At 39.2% G+C, this 21791-nt stretch overlaps 1 protein-coding gene across 1 annotated transcript in view; it reads left to right on the top strand.

The window, feature by feature from the left end:
- The window catches only part of LOC138740643 (integrator complex subunit 6-like), a 133354-nt gene that overhangs the window by 59991 nt on the left and 51572 nt on the right, over positions 1-21791 (top strand). The window contains 4 exon segments of the mRNA XM_069893569.1: positions 2624-2787; positions 8198-8350; positions 18573-18705; positions 20459-20553. Coding sequence (XP_069749670.1) covers positions 2624-2787; positions 8198-8350; positions 18573-18705; positions 20459-20553 — 545 coding nt within the window.

The following is a 21791-nucleotide window of genomic DNA, read 5'->3' as shown; positions in this document are numbered from 1 at the left end:
ATGTGGATTTCACAAAGTTTAAGAAAGAATCAACATTTAAATGGCAAACACAAGCAATCTGATACCTAGGTAGTAGACTAGATAATAATCTAGGCCATCTATACAAATTAAATTATCAGCCATTAATGAAGAAATTACAAGATGACTAAGAACATTGGAAAGATTTACCACTAACACTGATAGGAAGCGTAAATTGCATTAAAATGAATATCTTCCCAAGGATCCAATACCTATTTCAATCATTAACAATTCCCTTAACAGAGAAATTTTTCAATGAGCTAAAGGGATCACCTATCAGCTATTCTCGACCTTTTTTTCACTCTGGCCCCTTGGAACTCTGCTCAAAGTTTATTGGCCCCCTTCCCTATAAAGCAGTTAAGTTTAGTTGGTTTACATATTTCTCTCCTACTGACCACATAAAAAATATAATTTCAGTCCATGGCCTCCCTTAAATGTGTTGTGGCCCCTGTTGGAAATGGCTGATCTATCTTATTCCTTTACTGTGTGCATTTTAAGTACAAAATCTTCAGTTCTGTATTCATCACTCTTAATTTTGTCTCCATAATACCATAAGCTAAATTTTTATCCTTACGCCTGCAGTTTGCGCTATTGACTGCCTATCCTTTGTCAATATTTCACTGCCCACTGCATCTATTTGTACATCAGCTATCTTATCACTCTGGATTCCAACCCCCTGCAAAACTAATTTAAACTTCCCCCAACAACTCAAGCAAACTGTCTGCCAGGATATTTGTCTCCCTCAAGCTGTCCTTTTGTACAGGTAGTACCTTCCCCAGAAGAGATCCCAATGATTCTGAAATCTGAAACCTTGCCCCTGCGCCAATTTTTGAGCCACATGTTCATCTGCTATATCATCCTATTTTAATCCTGATATGCACATGGTGAAAGAAGCAATGCTGAGATTGTCACCCTTGGTCCTGCCTTCCAGCTTCCTACCTAACTCACTATATTCCCTCTTCAGGACATTGTTCCTTTTCCTATCTACATCATTAGTAACAATATGTACCTTGACTCTGGTCACTCACCCTCCCCCTTTTGAAGGCTCCAGTCCCAATCTGACCCTGGAACCAGGGAGGCAACAAACCATTTGGGTATTGTTTTCTTATCCACGGAATCTCCTGTGTGCTCCTCTAACTATTGAATCCTTTATTACCTCTCTCCTCCTCTTTCAGAGCCCGAGACCCAGCTACTGCTGCTTTCTCCTGGTAGGCTGTGTCTCCCAGTAGCAACCAAAGTGGCTTACTTCTTTTTGAAAGGAATGGCCGCAGGGGTGCTCTACTCTACCTACCTGCTTTTGCTTTCCTTCTCGTGACAGTCACCTAGCTCCCTGCCTCTTGCAACTTCAGTGTGACTTCCATCCTGTATCTGTGAACTCCTCATTCTCCCATACAAGCTGAAGATCATCTGGCTGCAGCTCTATTTCCTTAACATAGCCTGCACCTCAATGCACTTAATGCAGATATAGCCATCAGGGAAATAGTACATGTCCTAATTGAGCACTGCACCAACCCTGTCACCATTTTCAAATCTTTAAGGAGAATATTTCGGGAAACCTTTTCTCTGAGAGTGTGGAACCAGCTGTGAGCAAAAGTGGTTAATGCAGATTTGATTTTAACATTGAGAAATTTGGATAGCTAAATGGATTGGAGAGCTTTGGAGGTTTGTGATCTGGATGAAGGTTGATGGGACAGGTAGAAGCATAGATCTTTATTCAATAGTTGTCAGTTGCTCACCAATTTGAATTTACTCTTGGATTGAAAGTAAATGACTTTGTTTTCTCTCTAAGGGTGCCAGTGCTGTTGTGGGCATCAACTCCTACCAAGCTGCTGAGAAAAGTACACTTTCTGTGAAAAATAAACTCCTAATCTGTATTGCAATAATATTGTGATTGTCATTCCATTTAAATGGGTGGCACGGTTGGCGTAGCAGTTGGCGCAACACCTTTACAGTGCCTTCGATTGGGACTGAGGTTCAAATCCCACCCTGTCTGTAAGGCATTGTACGTTCTCCCTGTGTCTCTGTGGATGTTCCCTGGGGGCTCCGGTTTCCTCCCACCATTTTAAACATACTGAGGGTGTTGGTTAATTGGGTGTAAATTGGGCAGTATGGACTCGTGGGCCAAAATGGACTGTTACCGTGCTGTATGTCTAAATTAAAAAAAAAATTAAATGAAAGGCTAAAAACAGATCAAAAATGTCGAACAATAAAGGACTTTATATAGTAGTCCTGTGAAGATTTGTATACCACAATAAAGGTTTATGGGTAGACACTGATGAGAAGAATTCTTGTGAGGAATACGCATCTCAATGTCATTTGATCTTACTAGTCTCCCGTATCATCAGTGTTTGGTTTTTTTACTTTGCATTTTTTTTTCATGTTTGCTATGGTGTAAACTTGTTGATTTAAAACATCAGTTTCTTGGGGAATTTAAAAACCATCCATTTATTCTAGTAACCAATATGAAAGTGACCATGCAGTGGTGGAGCCTCCAGAAGCTGATGATTTCTGAAAACAACCATTCTATTCTTTGACTGAACATGAAGGTATTGTCGGCTGCATATCATCCAGTGTACAGTTTCTATTCCTTTCATCTTTATTTCAGATGGTATTGTTGAACCACCTCGAGCAACTTGCTTGTTTACTGCTCAAGCTTGGCATAACTGTCACAAGTTGATATATGTGCGACCTAATCCTAAGACTGGTGTACCTGTTGGACACTGGCCAATTCCTGAATCCTTTTGGCCAGATCAAAATTCCCCTACACTGGTGAGTAACAGAGACCAAGAAAGCAATTATTTTTAAGTCCTTTGCTGCTTTTACCAATTGATGTTTTCTATTCAAATTAATCACTTGAATCTGCAGTTGACACCAATATTGCATAAAAGAAAAATAATCTTTCAGTAAAAGCTGCATGACTCATAACTCAAACTGATTGTAGTAAATATACAACAAAAAAAGATCAAGTAATTAGAATATGAATTTCCAAATGCACAGGAAGGACATTTAGAAAGATGCAGTTAACTACATAGTCGTATCAGAAATGGTTGAAAGAGTAGAAGGGCTGGCAGCACAGTGTTCAAGGTTGCATATAGATACTGCAGGTGAGATGGAAATGAAGGGCATCATAAATAATGTGGAGAAGGAAGAGTAGTGGGGCTGAGTGGGAAAATGGATCAGCTCATGATGGATGAATGGTGATGCAAACTTGATGGGCTGTTCAGTACATTGTTAGAGATTGCCTTTAGACTATTGTGTGCAGTTTTGATAAAGCAGCTATCGGAAAGATGCATTTAAGCTGGAATGTGTTGGAAAAGATCCACTAAAACATTATCAGGACTGGTAGGCTTGGAAGGTGGGAGAAATTGTTTGGCATGGACTAGAAGGACCGAACTGGCCTGTTCCTGTGCTGTAAATGGTTATATGGTTAATTATAAAGAATGGCTAGATAGGCTGGTATTTTGCCACCTGGAGCATCAAGAGGATATTCTGGAAGTTTGTAAAATCACGAGGGGTGTAGGTAAGGTGAACATTTATAGTCTTTTCCTTGTGATGAAAGAATATAAAATGTAGATGTAGATTTAAGTTGATAGTGGGAACACTTAAAAGGGACCTAAGGAGTACCTTCTCACACAATGGTAGGAACGAGCTAATAGGTTGGGCTCTGGGTGATAATCTTCCCAAATATTAGGCTGTGAATATTTATTATTTATTTTTCTGTTTTATGGCACATTATAGTCATTTAATTTATACTTTTGGTGTAGCTGTAGCATTGGTATATTCTATTCATTTAAAAGAGGAAGTGATAAAGACAGGGAGATTTGTCATGTTCAAAAGACATCTAATGGATAGAGAAGGTTCAGAGATATGAGCCAATCGCAGGCAAATGGGGAAATCTCTCATTACTGCAGTTGGAGGTTCCCATCTGCTTCAAAAGAGGATCAACCAAGAAGAGCAGAATGAGCTGCCTCAATGACTGTCGTCCAGCAGCCTCACGTCTACTGTGATGAAATGCTTTGAGAGGTTGGTCAGGGCCAGAATTAACACACACCTAAGTAAAGATCTGGACCCACTGCAATTTGTCTACTGTTAGAATCGCTCCACAGCAGATGAAATATCACTGACTCTCCACACAACTCTGGATCACCTAGATAACAGGGATGTGTACATCAGGCTACCTTTGGTTTTCAATACTAATGCACCCTCAATGCTGGTCAACAATCTCCAAAGCCTGGGGCTTTGTACCCCTCTCTGCAACTGAATCCTTCACCACAATCAGTATGAATTGGATGCAACATCTCCTAACTGACAAACACAGGCACACCTTAAGGATGTGTAGTTTGCCCACTGCTCTACTTGCTCTACAACCAGGACTGTGCTTAGCCACATTTTAAATGCCATCTACAAATTTGCTGGCAGAATACAGACTGCAATGAGGAAGGGTCCATGAGTGAGATGGATCAGCGAGTTGAGTAAAACGTGAAAATCTGAAGACACTGATTCAAGCACGAGAATTTGCAGAACGCCTGCAAGACAGAAAGAGAGATAAAGAGATGTAACAAGAACAAAGAATGACGACAAACTACATATAAAGATGTAAAAATAATGTATGAATAAGAACTAAAGGAGGGAAGTAAGGGAGAAGGGGGAGAAGAAAAAGAGGGGTTAAAAATAAATAAAAAGAAAAAGAGAAGAAAAGAGGGGGAGCTTTGTTGTAATGTGAAGATAAGTCTTTTCTAGAGGGGGTTGGGTGGGAGAGAATAACAGTCACTGCGAAATCATTTGAAGCTTGCGAGCAGGTTCACAGTCCAAATGGAGAGGGGAGTTGTGGTTGCCCGTCAAGGACGAAGGGCGACTCAGAAAGGTGGGGGAGGGACACTTGGGGTTAAGGGAATTTTAGATTTGGGAATGGTTGAAATATTTTATGTTTTAGAAGTGTTGTCATACAGTGCGTTCAAAAAAAGAAAACTGAGAAATCAAAATGGGGAAAGGTGGTGGTGAGGAAGCGGAAATGAGATGTAAACAGAGAATGAGATGGCCATGTCAAACTAAATGACTATAAATATTAACGGAATAGATAACCAAATCAAAAGGAAGAGGCTATTAAATTTACTGAAAAAAAAAAAATAGATATAGCATTCGTGCAGGAAACGCATCTAACTGAAGTGGAACACAATAAATTAAAGAGAGACTGGGTAGGGCACATAACAGCAGCATCATATAACTCAAAAGCCAGAGTTGTAGGTATATTAATCAATAAAAATGTACCAATCAAAATAGTGGAGGAAATAATAGATCCAGTAGGGAGATGTAATGATAAAGTGTCAGATATATTCAGAATTCTGAAATTTGGTCAATATATATGCACCTAATGAAGAGGATCAAAAGTTTATGCAAGATTTTTTTTTTGAAGATTGTAGATTCGCAGGGGAATATATTGATAGGAGGGGACTTTAACCTTAATTTGGATTCAAAGATGGATGAAACTGGACAAAAGACTAGCAGAAAGAACAAAGTAGCCAAATTTATGGTTAAATCAATGCAGGAAATGCAACTTTTGGATATCTTCTTTTTCTTTGGCTTGGCTTCGCGGACAAAGATTTATGGAGGGGTAAATGTCCATGTCAGACAACACCCAAAGATGACGGAATACTCATTATTCGAGTAGACATAAAACATACTCAAGGATTGACCTGTTCCTATTGTCAGCCCGTATCCAAGGGAGAGTTAGGAAAACGGAATATAAAACTAGATTGTTATCTGATCATTCGCCCCTGTTATTAGCAATAGAACTGGAGGACATCCCACCAAGAACATATAGATGGAGATTAAACTCCATGCTACTTAAAAGACAGGATTTTAGAGAATTTATTGAATGCCAAATTAAAATGTACTTTGAAATAAATACGGAATCAGTGAAAGACAAATTTATATTATGGGATGGAATGAAAGCCTTCATCAGAGGGCAGATAGATAATAAGTTATGTAACTAAGATGAAAAAGGACTACAATCAGGAAATAGAACAGCTGGAAAGGGAAATAGTAAGTACAGAAAAAGAACTAGCAACAAGGGAAGATACAACAAAAAGAAGAGAATTGGCGGGCAAAAAAATCAAATACGAAACATTACAAACGTATAAAGTGGAGAAGAACATAATGAAAATAAAGCAGAAGTATTACGAGCAAGAAGATAAAAACGCACAAAATACTAGCCTGGCAACTTAAAACAGAACAAGCTAAAAGAACAGTATTGGCATCATGGAAAAAGGACAAACACATTATATATCACCCAACAGATCAATGAAAACTTTAAGGAATTCTTCGAGCAATTATACCGAATTGAGAACGAAGGGAAAAAAGACAAAATAGATGAGTTTCTAGCTAAATTTGAACTACTGAAATTGCAAGAGGAGCAAAACAAATTGATAAAACCATTTGAAATAGAGGAAATACAGGATATATTAAAAAAGCTACCAAACAATAAAATGCCTGGAGAGGACGGACTCCCAATAGAATTCTATAAAACATTTAAAGACTTATTAATTCCTCCTCTCCTGGAAGTAATGAACCAGATTGAAGAAACACAAAACATGCCAGATTCATGTAAAACAGCAATAATTACATTAACACCAAAGACAGGGAAAGATCCACTAACACCAGCATCGTATAGACCAATATCTCTACTTAACTCAGATTATAAGATAATAGCAAAACTATTAGCAAACAGATTGGCTGAGTGTGTACCAAAATTAGTAAAACTAGATCAAACTGGATTTATTAAGAAAAGACGAACAATGGACAATGTCTAAGTTTTCATTAACTTTATCCATGCAGTACAAGGAAATTGGGCGTTGTGTGGAGTGGATGTTGTGCGAATACTACATTTTAATATAAATATATATATAGATTTATATATATATATATATAAAAATATACACACACACACACACACACACACACACACACACACACACACACACACACACACACACACACACACACACACACACTGTACTCGAGTGTACCTGTCAATCCGGGTTTCTGAGCTGTCTCACTAGCCCCTTTTGTACTGCAAAGCTGTGGTATTCCTGTAGATGTGACCAATTTTAGCTAGCTTGTGTGTTCACAAAGAACCGAAAAAAGCCAGCTCCATTAGTCAAATACGCTTCTTATGTCTACCTACCTAAATGGATCAAAGACTGGTAAGTGTAGACCAACCCCCCCCACCCCCCACCCCAATCCACCTTGAGATTCTTTCACACAGTGCTCGAAAGAGGAGCTTTGAAGCTCTGTAAAAGGGGCTACTGATGTAATATTTTCAGCTTGGTGAGTGGATGGGTTTGGAACATAACTTTAAACTGTGCAACCGAGAGGGGAAAAAGAAAGAGGACAATTTAAATGCTGCAAAAAGGCTGTGCAGGACCGCCAGCAGCATTTGCAGATTTTGGCACACTAATGCTGCTAACAGCAGCACCCTGGTGGCAGATCAACAAACTAATGGCAGCAGATTCAAAACGTGCTGGACTACTGGAATTGCTTGACCACAGAGTTCCAGATTAAAGAGGTACAACCTGTAGCAATATTTGCACCTGTAATGATGCCGCTAAACAAATTTTGTGATGTTCATGACAATAAATTCTGAAATTTCGAATTTGAGTTTGGTTGAGCCACAGGGCCTGTTTTCATGCTGTGATCTTTGACTGTTTGATGGACTAATGAATGGAACTATTTGCTAAAGGTAATTATTGGCAAAAGGGATGGGATTTTCACTATCATCTTGCCAGTATTATGTTGCTGTAAATTTGTGTTGTTGAGTTTCATGGCTGTATTGCACTGCCTTAGTGAAAGGTGGAGGTAAATATCTCACATTTAAAACAGCTAGATAAGCATTTGATTGACCAAGACATCTTGTGTGGGTAAATGGAATTAGTTTAGATGGATCCTTGATGGTCAGCATGGATGGTGAGACAAAGGACCTACTTCTATGCTGTGTGATTGTAAGATACTGTGGCCCAGTTGTTGCTAACAAAAGAAGTTGTGGACATGTTTATCAAAAATGAAAGTATTCAAACTGGCAAAAGCTAGTAGAGGCGTAAAAACTAAGCCCATCTTTTGTTCTTGTTCAATAGAAATGATAAATATATTAATACTAATTGTGTTGCTTTGTGTTTGACCTCAGCCTCCACGTACAGCTCATCCCGTGGTAAGGTTCTCCTGTGCTGATTGTGAACCAATGGTCATTGATAAACTACCCTTTGACAAATATGAACTTGAACCTTCACCTTTGACCCAGTACATTCTGGAGCGCAAATCTCCTCACACCTGCTGGCAGGTAAGTGTGTAACTGCAACAACGACAGTTTATTCTGCATTTGTGCCTATTTCTTTTCCTTTAGGCCATATTCATATTTATTCTTTCTGTAATATTGACAGAGTGGATTATAGAATGCTATCTGGTACCAAACTGTAGAGTGCTCACGTGGGTGATGTATCATGCCTGTAGAGTCCACTTGCTCTTGTTAAAAATTAGAAATTCAAGACTCACTTCACTCATCCAAACTTACTCTTCTGCAGTTCCAGGTGTTGCTTTGTTAGGAGTGCCCTGATTTGTTAAACAGAGTCCTACTTACCTGTTTAGGTGAATGTTAAAAAAAATTCCATGTCATTATTTTTAAGAACTGTGTTTCCAATATACTGACAACTATTTATCCGTTGAACAACATCTAGAAGAGCACCCACTTATACCATTGATGTTTATGGGAGTTTGTACATTAACTGGCTGAACTACAGTCTTTCAGTTATCTGATATTGCAAATGGTTTTGGCTTCTCAGTTGATCATTAATACAGCCATGGTACATCACATCTGGCCCATGGGTTGGGTCTCCATGGCCTTCGACCCCTACCACAAACTCTGCTTCTGTCTGGTCAATTAGCTTACCAGTAGTTAGTAGAAATGATCTGGGCATCACCAGCTCCTTAGATTATGTCACCAGGATAAAGCACTGAAGGATGGAAGGGATGCAATGGTAATAGATTGCAGGAACTCTCCTAATCCTGGGCTTGGCAACCAGGCTTCTGTGTCCAGTTTAACCTGATCTTCTTGGCCCAAGTATTAATCCAGATCCATCTTCAACTTTCAAAGGACTGTAAGTGCATTATAACACCAGAGAATAGTGAGGGCAGATCCCTTATTGCCATGGATTGCAGCTGCTACAGCAGTGATGGTAAGGTTCTTTTAAATACAATACCTGCTATACAATCTCCATCAAGTGTTTTTCTTGTTAGAGGCAGGTATGTGTGCATGAACTGACAGCAGCTACTGATGATGGACTTCAAATGAGAATATGCTTTGCCTTAAGAAGTGAGCATGTAGCCTTTTTGAGGGTGGGGATCTTACTTTTTTCTGATTGAGACTTTGAGGCTTTGGAAAGAAAGTGGAGGATAGTTACCAATAGGGACAGGCAACTTTAAAAAAAATCTTTTCAGTGCAGTGGGGATGGCAGGGCAGGGCAAAGAACATTGGGAAGAATTTCAGTGTTCCTGGAGAGAAGTACCTCCAGCCGCAGCTCCTTTCTGGCAGTCAGATTTGAAGCTGAAGTTGGATGAACTCATATAGGAAGTTAAAAATATCATCTTCAATGACAACAGTGAGGTGTCACACCTGAGCTTCAGTCTGTAGGTTGTTGTATGGCCACTAGGAAAAGTGGAGAGAGTAGGCATACAGTGCAAGGTTCCCCTTTGGCCATCCTCTTCAGTAACAAGTACCATGTAATAGTTGATACAATGTAAGTGTTGACACCCCCTCCAATAATTTTTTGGCCCAAACATCTTGTATTTTCCCTATATCGTGTGTAAAAAATCAACCTCCCCCTGTTAATGGCCCTAGCCATCCAGCCACCAGAGCTCCTGAAGCCCCAACCGTATACTCTTGCCTAGGTCCCAGCTGGCTGCTCATCCGAGCTCCTGACACTCTAATTGCAGTCTCTTGCCTATACCCCAGCCACTTACCCACTGGAATTTCCAACAGTCTGACAGTGGATTCTTGCCTTGGCCCCCAACCACCTGCCCATCTGAACTCCCTATGCCCCAACCACGGACCCTCTGCCCCCAGGCCCCAGCTGCCAATCCACCGGAACTCCTGACACCTTGACCGTGAATTCTTGCCTAAGCCCCTGCTGCCTGCCCATCAGAACTCCTGAAGTCCCGAATGCAGACTTAGCACCCAGTTCCAGTCACCTGCTGCCCATCAAAGCTCCCAATGCCTCAAACAACAGAGGTACATATGCATTCAAAAGTAGTATGCGTGTAATAGTCAACCCCCTAAATTTTACCCTAAAAATTGGTCCTCAAAATTTGACTATTGCATGAGTATTGCTTGAATCCCACTTGGGATTCTGTTGGGTGAGCTATCATGGGGCAGCAGGAGCTGGGTCAGTGGCACCATGAGGCACAGCTGGGAAGGATGGAGCCAGGCAGAGCTATAGTGATAGGAAACTGAGGTAGCAAGTTTGGAGGAGATGATACAATAGTTACATTCAAAAGACTTGGGTAAATAGATGTAAGAAAAATAGGTTGTGGGTGTGAGGTAGGAAAACATAGGATAGTTATGGAGTAGATTTATATACAAAGGCACAACATCCTGGGCTGTGGGGCCTGTACTGTGCTGTAATATTTTGAGATGATTGAAGCCAAGTAATTGGAGGAAACGAGTAGCAAGGTGCTGAACTACATTAGAATTACAAGGAGGGGTCTTAGTAGCCTTTGAGCACATTAAAGTTAACTGGGCCTGATGACGTGCATTCTCTCATCCTGTGGTCATTTAGGGATTAAGTTGAGGAAGCTCGTGCTCCAATACTTACATCATTGTTTGCCTCAGTGAAGTGCCAGAAGACTGGATGATGGCTAATCTTGAGCCATTATGTAAAAGGAGCAGCAAGGTCAAGTCAGGCGGCTACAGGCCAGTGAACTTGATTTTAGAGGGTGGAAAACTGTTGGAGAGGGGTTCTGAAGGACAGGATGTACAGTATGGACATTTGGATAGTCACTATGGATTCAGGCTTGGCAGTATACGTCGCACAAATCTGAGGTTTTTTTTGAAGATGTGGCCAAGAGGATTGATGAGAGCAGGGCAGTGGATGTTGTATGTACAGACTTTAGCAGGATCTTTGACAAGGTCCTGAATGGTGTTAAGCTGGAATGTTATATTTTATGGGATCCGAGTTGAGCAGGTCGGTTTAAAAACTGGCTTTGTGAAAGGAGGAAAAGAGCAGTTGCATTAGGATGCTTTTCTGATTGAGCCTATGTCCAATGGTGTGCTGCAGGGGTTGGGTAAAGGTCCACTACTGTTTGTCTAGATTAACGAGTTGGATGGCATTGTAGTTAACATAGTGAATAAATTTGCAGATGTAGTAAACTGGGAGGGAGATTACTTAAGTTTACAACAGGAATTAGATCGGTTGCGTAGGTTGGTTGTCGAGAAGCAAATGGAATTTAACTCTGACAAATGTGAGGTGTTGCACTTCAGTAAGTCAAACCAGACCATGTGAACACCTCGAGAGTGGTGTTGAACAGAGACACCTCTGTGCACAAGTGCATTGTTTCTTGAAAGTGGTAACTCAGCAGCACAGTTAGCGTAACACTATTACAGCGTCGGTGACTTGGTTTTGAATCCGCCGCTGTTAGGAGTTTATACATTCTCCACATATCTGTTTAGGTTTCAAAGTTCAGATTGATGTCAGAATGCATATTGATATCACATGCAGCCTTGAGTCCTCGGGGTGCCCCCGTTTCCTCTCACCCTTCAAAAATGTACGGGGGTTGTAGATTAATTGGTGTATTTGGGGAGCACGGGCTCTTGGTCCAGAAGGACCTGTTACCATGCTGTAAGTCTAAAGTTAAAAATTTCAAATAAGGTGGTGAAGAAGGCATTTGGAGTGCTGGCCTTCATTGGATGTGGTATAGGGTACAAAAGTTGGGCTTCATGATTCATTTGTACAAGCCAATGTTGAAACCATGCTTGGAATACTGTGTTCCATTTTGGTCACACATCTATAGGAAAGATCTGAATAAATTGGAAAGGGTGCAGAGAAGATTCATCAAGAACTGGAGGGGTTGATAAAAGGGTGGTGTTAGTCTGGATCTTTAATCAAAGGAAGCTGAGGGGCAATGTTAGAGGTTTATAAAATCACAAGGGGCATGGATAAAGTGATGGTCTACTTCCCTGGGTAGATGATTCTCAAACTCGAGGCATAGGTTCAAGGTGATGGGGGAATGATTGAGAAGGGACACAAAATATTTTCATTCAAAAAGTGGTCTGCATGAATGATCTGTCAGAGGAAAATGTAGAAGCAGGCATAACAACAACATTCAAAGGCCTTTGGACAGATTTATGTGTAGGAGGTAGTTGGAGGTATACAGACCAAGTGCAGCTAAATGGGAAAAGCCCAAATACCATTTTTGTCATAATGGACTAATGGGACTGAAGGGCCTGTTCAATTTTGTATGACTCTCAAAATGCTAATGTGTATGGTTGGGGGGGGGGGGGGGGGTGGCAGGGGAGCATAGTTGTGTATTGCTGATTGAAAACAGTCTTCTGCCAGGGGCCAACAACCATTTATCTGACTGGAATCCAAGGTTGAGAAATTACTTCACTCATTGCAGTCTGGATTGATTTTAATCACATAATTTTCATACCATTATCTTCAACCATAGTGAGATGTAGTCAAGTTGTACTTAATGGCTCCTTGCAAATGGCACTGTTGTAAGTGCTAAGACTGGTGCTGAATTATCGAGTTGTCTTTTTGAGGGGTGGAGGGTGGGGTGCCAATGGGTTGAAGTGAATATAAGCTTTCAATTATTAGGTTGAGGGAGCAGATGGTCAAGGAAACTGTACCATGTCTTTGAAGCTGATACAAAGATGAGGAGTATAGATAAAGTAAATACAAGCAGCGTTTTTCCACTCAGGTTTGGTTTTTTAAAAAAAAAATTATTTTTCACACTGAACCATATCAATCAAAATATATATAAACATTTCCCTCTTAAATATACACAGTGGCAATTTCTCCCCTTTTTCCCCCCCTACCTTCCCTCCCCCCTTCCCACCTTCTCCAAACCCATTAAACATTCAACATATACAATACAATAAAACCATTAAACAATGTCATCACACAATGAAAATAAACAAGAAAATGGTGTCATCTCCATTTACACACTGGATCAAGTCATTTTGTCTTCTTATCATTTTAGGGGGTGGAGGTCCAAGCAAGCTCTCTCTGTTATGTTCCATGTACGGTTCCCAAATTTGTTCAATAATATGACTTTATTTTTTAAATTATATGTTATTTTTTTTACAATGGAATACGTTTATTCATTTCCATGTACCATTGCTGTACTCTCAGGTTCTCTTCTGATTTCCAGGTTGACATTATATATTTTTTTGCTACAGCTAAGGCTATCATAATAAATCTATTTTGTGCTTCATCCAGTTTGAGGCCTAATTCCTTACTTCTTATATTACTTAGAAGAAAGATCTCTGGATTTTTTGGTATGTTGCTTTTTGTGATTTAATTTAATACCTGATTTAGATCTTCCCAAAACTTTTCCACTTTCACACGTCCAAATTCCATGTACTGTTGTTCCCATTTCCTTCTAACAGCGAAAACATCTATCTGATAATGTTGGATCCCATTTTTTTTAAAAACTTTTGCAGTGTGATATATAACCTGTGTAACCAATTATACCCACACTCCTGCTCGGCTCCGAATCATGGGTCCTCTACCGGCATCACCTACGGCTCCTAGAACGCTTCCACCAGCGTTGTCTCCGCTCCATCCTCAACATCCATTGGAGCGCTTTCATCCCTAACGTCGAAGTACTCGAGATGGCAGAGGTCGACAGCATCGAGTCCACGTTGCTGAAGATCCAGCTGCGCTGGATGGGTCACATCTCCAGAATGGAGGACCATCGCCTTCCCAAGATCGTGTTATATGGCGAGCTCTCCACTGGCCACCGTGACAGAGGTGTACCAAAGAAAAGGTACAAGGACTGCCTAAAGAAATCTCTTGGTGCCTGCCACATTGACCACCGCCAGTGGGCTGATATCGCCTCAAACCGTGCATCTTGGCGCCTCACAGTTTGGCGGGCAGCAACCTCCTTTGAAGAAGACCGCAGAGCCCACCTCAGTGACAAAAGGCAAAGGAGGAAAAACCCAACACCCAACCCCAACCAACCAATTTTCCCCTGCAGCCGCTGCAACCGTGTCTGCCTGTCCCGCATCGGACTTGTCAGCCACAAACGAGCCTGCAGCTGACGTGGACTTTTACCCCCTCCATAAATCTTCGTCCGCGAAGCCAAGCCAAAGAAAACCAATTATACTGTATCATACATAACCTTGTGTTTATTATATTCTTCATAGTTCCAGAGCATAACTTTTCCCACCTTTTTCATTTTTTATCTTTATGTTTAAATCTTTTTTCCACTTTTGTTTGGGTTTATAGCTTATTTCATAATTTTCCTTCTCTTGCAGCTTGATATAAATGTTCGTTATAAATCTTTTTATTATTGTTGTTTCTGTAATCACATATTCAAGGCTGCTTCCTTCTGGTAATCTCAGTCTGTTTCCCAATTTATCCTTTAAGTAGACTTTCAGTTGATGGTATGAAAACATTGTACCATGAGTTATTCCATATTTGTACTTCATTTGTTCAAATGTTAATAAATTATTTCCCAAAAAACAATTTTCTATTCTTTTAATTCCTTTTCTCTCCCATTCTCTAAAGGAAAGGTTATCTATTGTAAAAACAATTTTCTATTCTTTTAATTCCTTTTCTCTCCCATTCTCTAAAGGAAAGGTTATCTATTGTACTGATTTTGCGTCAATAATAATTTTGGTAGTTGGTAATTTGTTTTTTTTCCTTTCTAAGTGAATCTTCCTCCATATATTGAGTAAATACTGGTGAGCATTTATATTGTATCAGCTTTTTATACCACTTATAAAGAATATGTTCTGATACCTTCTCCCCTATTTTATCTAACTCTACATTTAGAGTTCCCTTGACTGTCAGTCCCTTGACTGATAAAAATCTGATAAATACCTTAATTGTGCTGCTCTATAATAATTTTTAAAGTTTGGTAACTGCAAACCACCTTGGTTGTACCTCTCTGTTAATTTATCTAATGCTAACCTCTGTTTTCCCCCCCTTTCCATAAGAATTTCCTTATTATTGTCTTTAGTTTATTAAAGAATTTCTCTGTTAAGGGAATTGGTAATGATTGAAATAAGTTTTGTATACTTGGGAAGACATTCATTTTAATCCAATTTACCCTCCCTATCAATGTTAGTGGTAATTCTTTCCAATCTTCTAAGTCTTCCTGCAATTTCTTTATTAGTGGCTGATAATTTAATTTGTACAGGTGGCTTAAATTATTAGGTATCAGATTGCTTGTGTTTGCCATTTAAATGGTGATTCTTTTTTAAATTCTGTATAATCCGCATTACTCGTTGGCATCGCTTCACTTTTATTTGGGTTGATCTTGTACCCTGATATTTCTCCATATTCCTTCAATTTCTTATGTAGTTATTTTATTGATATTTCTGGTTCTGTGCTTTTTGTGATTTTATTTAATGATGTCATCTGCAAATAAACTGATTTTATACACCTTTATTTTTATCCCTTTTATTTTCTGTTCTTATCAGTTCTGCCAATGGTTCTATTGCTAAAGAGAACAGTGAGGGGGATAATGGACATCCCTGCCTAGTTGACCTACTTAATTTAAATTGGTTCGATACATATCCATTTACTGTTACTTTTGCCAACGGTCCATTATATAATGCTTTAATCCAATAAATATATTTTTCTGGTAGATTGAACCTCTGTAGTACTTAGAATAATTAATTCCATTCTACCCTGTCAAAGGCTTTTTCTGCATCTTAAACTACAGCCACTGTTGGCTTCTTCTTTCCTTGAACTGTATGAATTAGATTAATAAATTTACAGACATTATCCGCTGTTCGTCTTTTCTTAATAAATCCAGTTTGATCTTGTTTTACTATTTTTGGTACACAGTCGGCCAATCTGTTTGCTAATAATTTTGCTATTATCTTGTAATCTGAATTAAGTAGAGATATTGATCTATATGATGCTGGTGTTGGTGGATCCTTCCCCATCTTTGGTATTACTGTAATTATTGCTGTCTAACATGAATCTGGCAAGTATTGTGTTTCTTCTATCTGGTTCATTACTTCCAGGAGAGGAGGAATTAGTAGCTCTTTAAATGTTTTATAGAATTCTATTGGGAATCCATTCTCTCCAGGTGTTTTATTGTTCGGCAGCTTTTTTTAATATATCCTGTACTTCCTCTATTTCAAATGGTTTTATCAATTTGTTTTGTTCCTCTTCTTGCAATTTGGGCAATTCAATTTTAGCTAAAAACTCTTCTATTTTATTATCTATCCCTTCGTTCTCAGTTTGGTATAGTTGTTCATAACATTCCTTAAAGTTCTCATTAATCTCCATTGGATTATATTTAATTTGTTTGTCCTTTTTCCTTGATGCCAATACTGTTCTTTTAGCTTGTTCTGTTTCAAGTTGCCAGGCTAGTATTTTGTGTGTTTTTAATCTCCTTGCTCGTAATACTTCTGCTTTATTTTCATTATGTTCTTTTCCACTTTATACGCTTGTAATGTTTCGTATTTTATTTTTTTGTCCGCCAATCTCTTCTTTTTGTTATATCGTCCCTTGTTGCTTGTTCTTTTTCTGTACTTACTATCTCCCTTTCCAACTGTTATATTTCCCGATTGTAGTTCTTTTTCATCTTAGTTACATAACTTATATTATCTGCCCTCTAATGAAGGCACTGAGGATTGGTTGAGGGAGAAAGGTGAAATGTTTAAGGGGAACATTTGGAAAAACTACTTCATATAGAGAATGGTGAGAGTGAAATGAGCTGCCATTTGAAGTGCTGAATGCAGACTTGATTTTGATGTTTAAGAAAAATTTGGATAGGTAAATGGATGGGAGGGGTATGGAGGGCTATGATCTAGGTGCAGGTCAATGGGACTAGAAATAACAGCTCAGCACATACTAGTTGGGCTGAAGGGCCTGTTTCTCTACTGCAATATTCTATGGTTAAATCACTGACTGCTTGAATTGGAACTTCTAGTAATTGTACCTGGATAAACAAACCAGAAACCTGAAGTAAAGAGACAACCTGGATAAATTCAAGTTCAGATTTATTACAGTTATTATCTGACTGAACAAATGTAAACAGATGAAACAATATTTATCCAGACCACAATGCCACACACACACACACACACACACACTACATCAAACATATAAAAATATTTTGGAATTATTTACTTGATTACAGGATATTGTTCCATCTCACAGCCTGTGGGAAGATGCTATTTCCCAGCCCGGCAGTCCTGATTTTAATGTTCCTGTACCACCTCTTTGATAGTAGTAAGTCAAAGAATCTATGCTGGACGGAAGGGATTTTAAATAATTATTTGAACCCTATTTAAACAGTGCTTCTGTGGAATGCACTCAATACAGGAAAGGGAGACCCCATTGATCTTATTGGCTGTTTTGACAATCCTCTGTATTGACTTCTGGTCCGATGCTTTGCAGCTACTATACCACACAATGATGCAGCCAGATGAGACACTTCCAGTTGTAAAATTCGATGAGTTGACAAGATCAGTGAGAGAAAAGGAATGTTTCATTGTGAAATGTTCTGATCTAAAACATTGACCATTCTTTTGCCACCATGGATCTAAGTAGATTTGATTTAAAAGTTAAGTTAAATAAATGAAAGATCACCAAATTGTTTAAAAACTTCTGGTTCACTAAAGTTCTTAGAAGGTAGAACTTTCCTGCTTATGCTTCTATATGACTGCAGACCACTTGTATGATTGATTCTTAAGTGCTGTACTGTTCAAGGGCATTAGAAATGGCAATAAATGTCAATTCTCTAAATTTGAATTAAATTGATTGTCTTTGATTTAATTAAAGTATATTTTCTCACCTGGAGGAAGGCACCAAAGAGTTGAGAATTGATGGTCCTGATTATATATCAGCCTGAAATTACTAAAACTATAATGCTGTATCTGAGTTGCGTAGGTGATGAGGTCATTGATGTGTACAATAAGAGCATTTCAGCTCATTATTCTCTCCCAGCTACTTGAAATCAGTTCCACTTCCCTGTTCTTTTCTCATGATATCTCCTTTGAGAATTCCCTTCAAATAATACAGGTACACGATCCTTTATCCAGACAGCTAAAATCCGGAAGGCTCCAAAATCCGGCAAGTGGAGACCGGCGGTTGGGGGAAGTGGCCGAGGGACCTGCGGTTGGGGGAGGCGGCCGTTGGGGGAGACTGCCAGGCAACTGGAAGGGGGTGGGGGTGGATAGGCAGCACAATTTGGATGGGTTTTCAGAAATCTTGAAAAATCCGAAGGGTTCCAGATAAAGGATCGTGTACCTGTACTCCTAATACTTTGTATCTACACTGTACTTTGCCTCACTAATTTTTATTTTAAAATTTTTTTCCCAGGTATTTGTGAGCAGTAGTGGAAAATACAGTGACCTTGGATATCCATTTGGTTACCTCAAGGCAAGCACAACGTTAACCTGCGTTAACCTCTTTGTAATGCCTTACAACTACCCAGTGCTGCTACCACAGCTTGGTATGTGTATATTCAACATAACCATAACCTATTGGCTTGCAATGTACAAAGTGTGTTACCGACACAGGTTACATAGTTTTAAAATTTCCAGTGAAAGAATTTTAAATCAAACATTTAAAGATGCTATGGAATTTTGTTGTATTGAGCCATACTTTACTGAATCCAGCTCAATGCCCAAACTCCATGTCCATATAATGATACTGTCCTACATTTGCCTCCTTGGTCATGGAAGTTTGAAAGAATAAAACCCTTCTAATGAGGCAGGCTTGGCTTCAAGAGATGAGTAGCAAACTGGAGAAACACAAGAATTGCAGATGCTGGAGTCTTGAACAAATAAAGAGGAGCTCGAGGGGCTCAACATGGCAATCTAAATACCATCTGGCTGCACAAAGTCCATATCTTTCCATTCCATCTGTTCGTGTCCATCTAAATTCTGCTTAAATATTGTCAGCAAATCTGCTTCCACTACTTCCCCGGCAACACGTTCCAGGTATCTGCCATTGTCTGTGTATATTTTTTTTTTAAATCACCATTCTCGGTGTTTATTTTTTTAAATCACTTTCAATTTCTTTTAAACTTTCTCCCTCTCACCTTAAACCTGCACCCTCCAGTAATTTACATTTCTGTTCTAACTTTGTATGTCCTTCATAACTTTGTATACTTCTGTCAGACCATCCCTCAGCCTCCAACACTCCAGTGTAAGCAATCTACTTTGTCCATCTTCTCCATGTATTCCAAAATACAGTCACTTCAAATATTCTCCAAACCAGCCAACCACTTGGAGAGAACCCTCTCCAAACTGCACCCGATATTATGGAGGAACTTCAGTCGAAGGGTTGTGAAAAAATGGAATGATGTGTCAGTGGATGTCACGGATGCAGATTTGATTTGAAAAAATTTGAGACATTTGGATAGGTACACAGATGGTAGGGTTATGGAGGGCTCTGGTCAGGGTGTAAGTCAGAGATACTAGATGGAATAAATAGTACAGCATGGAGTAGATGAGCTGAAGGGCCTGTTTGTTTGCTGTAGTGTTCTATGGTTTAAGAATTGCCAGAGTGGTCACTAAAGATTGGAAAATTGCAAATGACACTCCATTTGAAGAAAGGAGAGAGGCAAAAGACAGGAGGTTATCAGGCACCCTACTCTCTTGGCTTTTAACTGTTTTGCTTTTGTTGAATACTGAAAAATCTCTTTAAAAGCCTTCCACTGTCCCTTGGCTGTCCCACGTAGTTCATGTATGTTCACAATCTACACTATCCAATTCCTCCCTCATCCTTTGTTCAGGCATAATACACTGGTTTTAGATCCAACTATTGCACCTTCTATTTGTATGAGAAGTTCAATTGTACAGTGATCACTCTTTCCAAGAGAATCTCTAACTACAAGATTGTAAATTTTACCTGTCTGTAATTGTACAGGTCCAGATCTAAGACCACGTATTCCCTCATAGTTTCAGTCACATGCTGTTCAAGAAAGATATCGTGGGTGCAATTTATGAAGTCCTCAAGACTGCTTTGACCTGAATCAAACTGAATGGAGGAGAAGGCCTGAATCTATGTTCTGTGTTTTCCTAATAAGATGTGCACTTTTATTTTTGGATGTATTTGATGAAATCATTGAATTGGAATATGTCATCTTGTCATTGCTGTCAAACCATATCCAAGTTGAATGCTCTATACCAATTAATGTTTGAATAAATTACAGCTGATTTTATTTAGACTATTTTGGTTAATTATTATTGTCTTTACAGATGATTTATTCAAAGTGCACAAACTAAAACCAAACCTGAAATGGCGCCAAACCTTTGATAATTACTTGAAGACCATGCCTCCATACTACCTATTGGTATGTAGCAAATGCTGTAAACTTGAGCTTTGTCTACTTTCGCTTCTTAAGAAAGCAAGTGTTCATTTCCTCTGAAGTGATTTTATTGGGATACAGTAATTAGATATCCACTAATACGAAAAAAGAAGAAAATTTAAAAAACACAAGCCTGAACTGAAATAAAAACTCATCGGGCAACATTTCTGGAACAAGAAACATAGTTAAAGTTTCAGGTCAAACCAAGATCCTTCATCAGAAGCAACAGCCCTAGTTAAACTACTAATGGTGCTTGTTAAAGTCCAGAGTAGATTCCACAAATGGATCGAGATAGCAAATTTAACTAGATACAGTTGAATTGCATTGAATTCTCTGTGACTCTTCCACTTCTACAAATCTTACCTGAAAATGGCTTTTGAAAGCTGTTGCGTTAACTTCAGCACAGTGCATGCCAGCTTTTTGTAACCTTCAGCAATTGTAATGTGAAGATCATTTGGAATGTTAAGGTGGATTGCAACCTAGTAATTCGTGGAATAATAATTCAGACAATTGTGCCAAGGTCTCTCTGTTTCTGTACTCAGTTTAAAACTGCCATTTGATTTATGTTGCCTTACTGTTTTCTATCAAAAGGAATGATTTCCAAAGAAGAATAGTCCATTCTGACCAGTAGCCACTCTGTATTAATCCAGTTGTATAGCATAAGCACTTGGATAATAGCCCTCCTTGTCAAAGCAATTTAAGTTTCACCTAAATGTATCTTAAATTCTGTAGTGACCCAGCTACAACCATTCTCTCAGACTGTACTACAGGTACTCGCCACTAGGTACTTTTCACCCTCAGATCACCTCTGAATCTCTTCCCCCTTATCCTAAATCTCTAGCTTGATCATTCTCTGATATGTGGAGAAGTTTCTTCCAGTCTCTCCTACCTCTACCCCTCATAATTTTATATACCCAAATTATGCCCCTCTGAACCTCCTGTGCTCCAGGCAGAACAGACCTGTATTAAGTATAGATGTGGTGGCCATTGGCCATTGTGCAGGGAAAACATGGGATCTGTAGGCCAATGAGCATGACATCTGCTGTTGGTAAGTTAGAGAATTCTGAGGGACTTAGATGGGCAAGGGCTGTTTAGTTCTGAACCTTGATCCATACCCCACCCATCCATGTACCTATCCAATCATTTCTTAAATGTTGAAATAGAACCCGCTTCCATGACCTCTGCTGGGAACTCAATCCACTCCCTCACCACTGTCTGAGTAA

The sequence above is a fragment of the Narcine bancroftii genome, chromosome 8, assembly GCF_036971445.1.
Source record: "Narcine bancroftii isolate sNarBan1 chromosome 8, sNarBan1.hap1, whole genome shotgun sequence".
Taxonomy (NCBI): domain Eukaryota; kingdom Metazoa; phylum Chordata; class Chondrichthyes; order Torpediniformes; family Narcinidae; genus Narcine; species Narcine bancroftii.
Note: the sequence above shows the minus strand (reverse complement) of the source record. Positions and strands in the feature narration are given on the sequence as shown.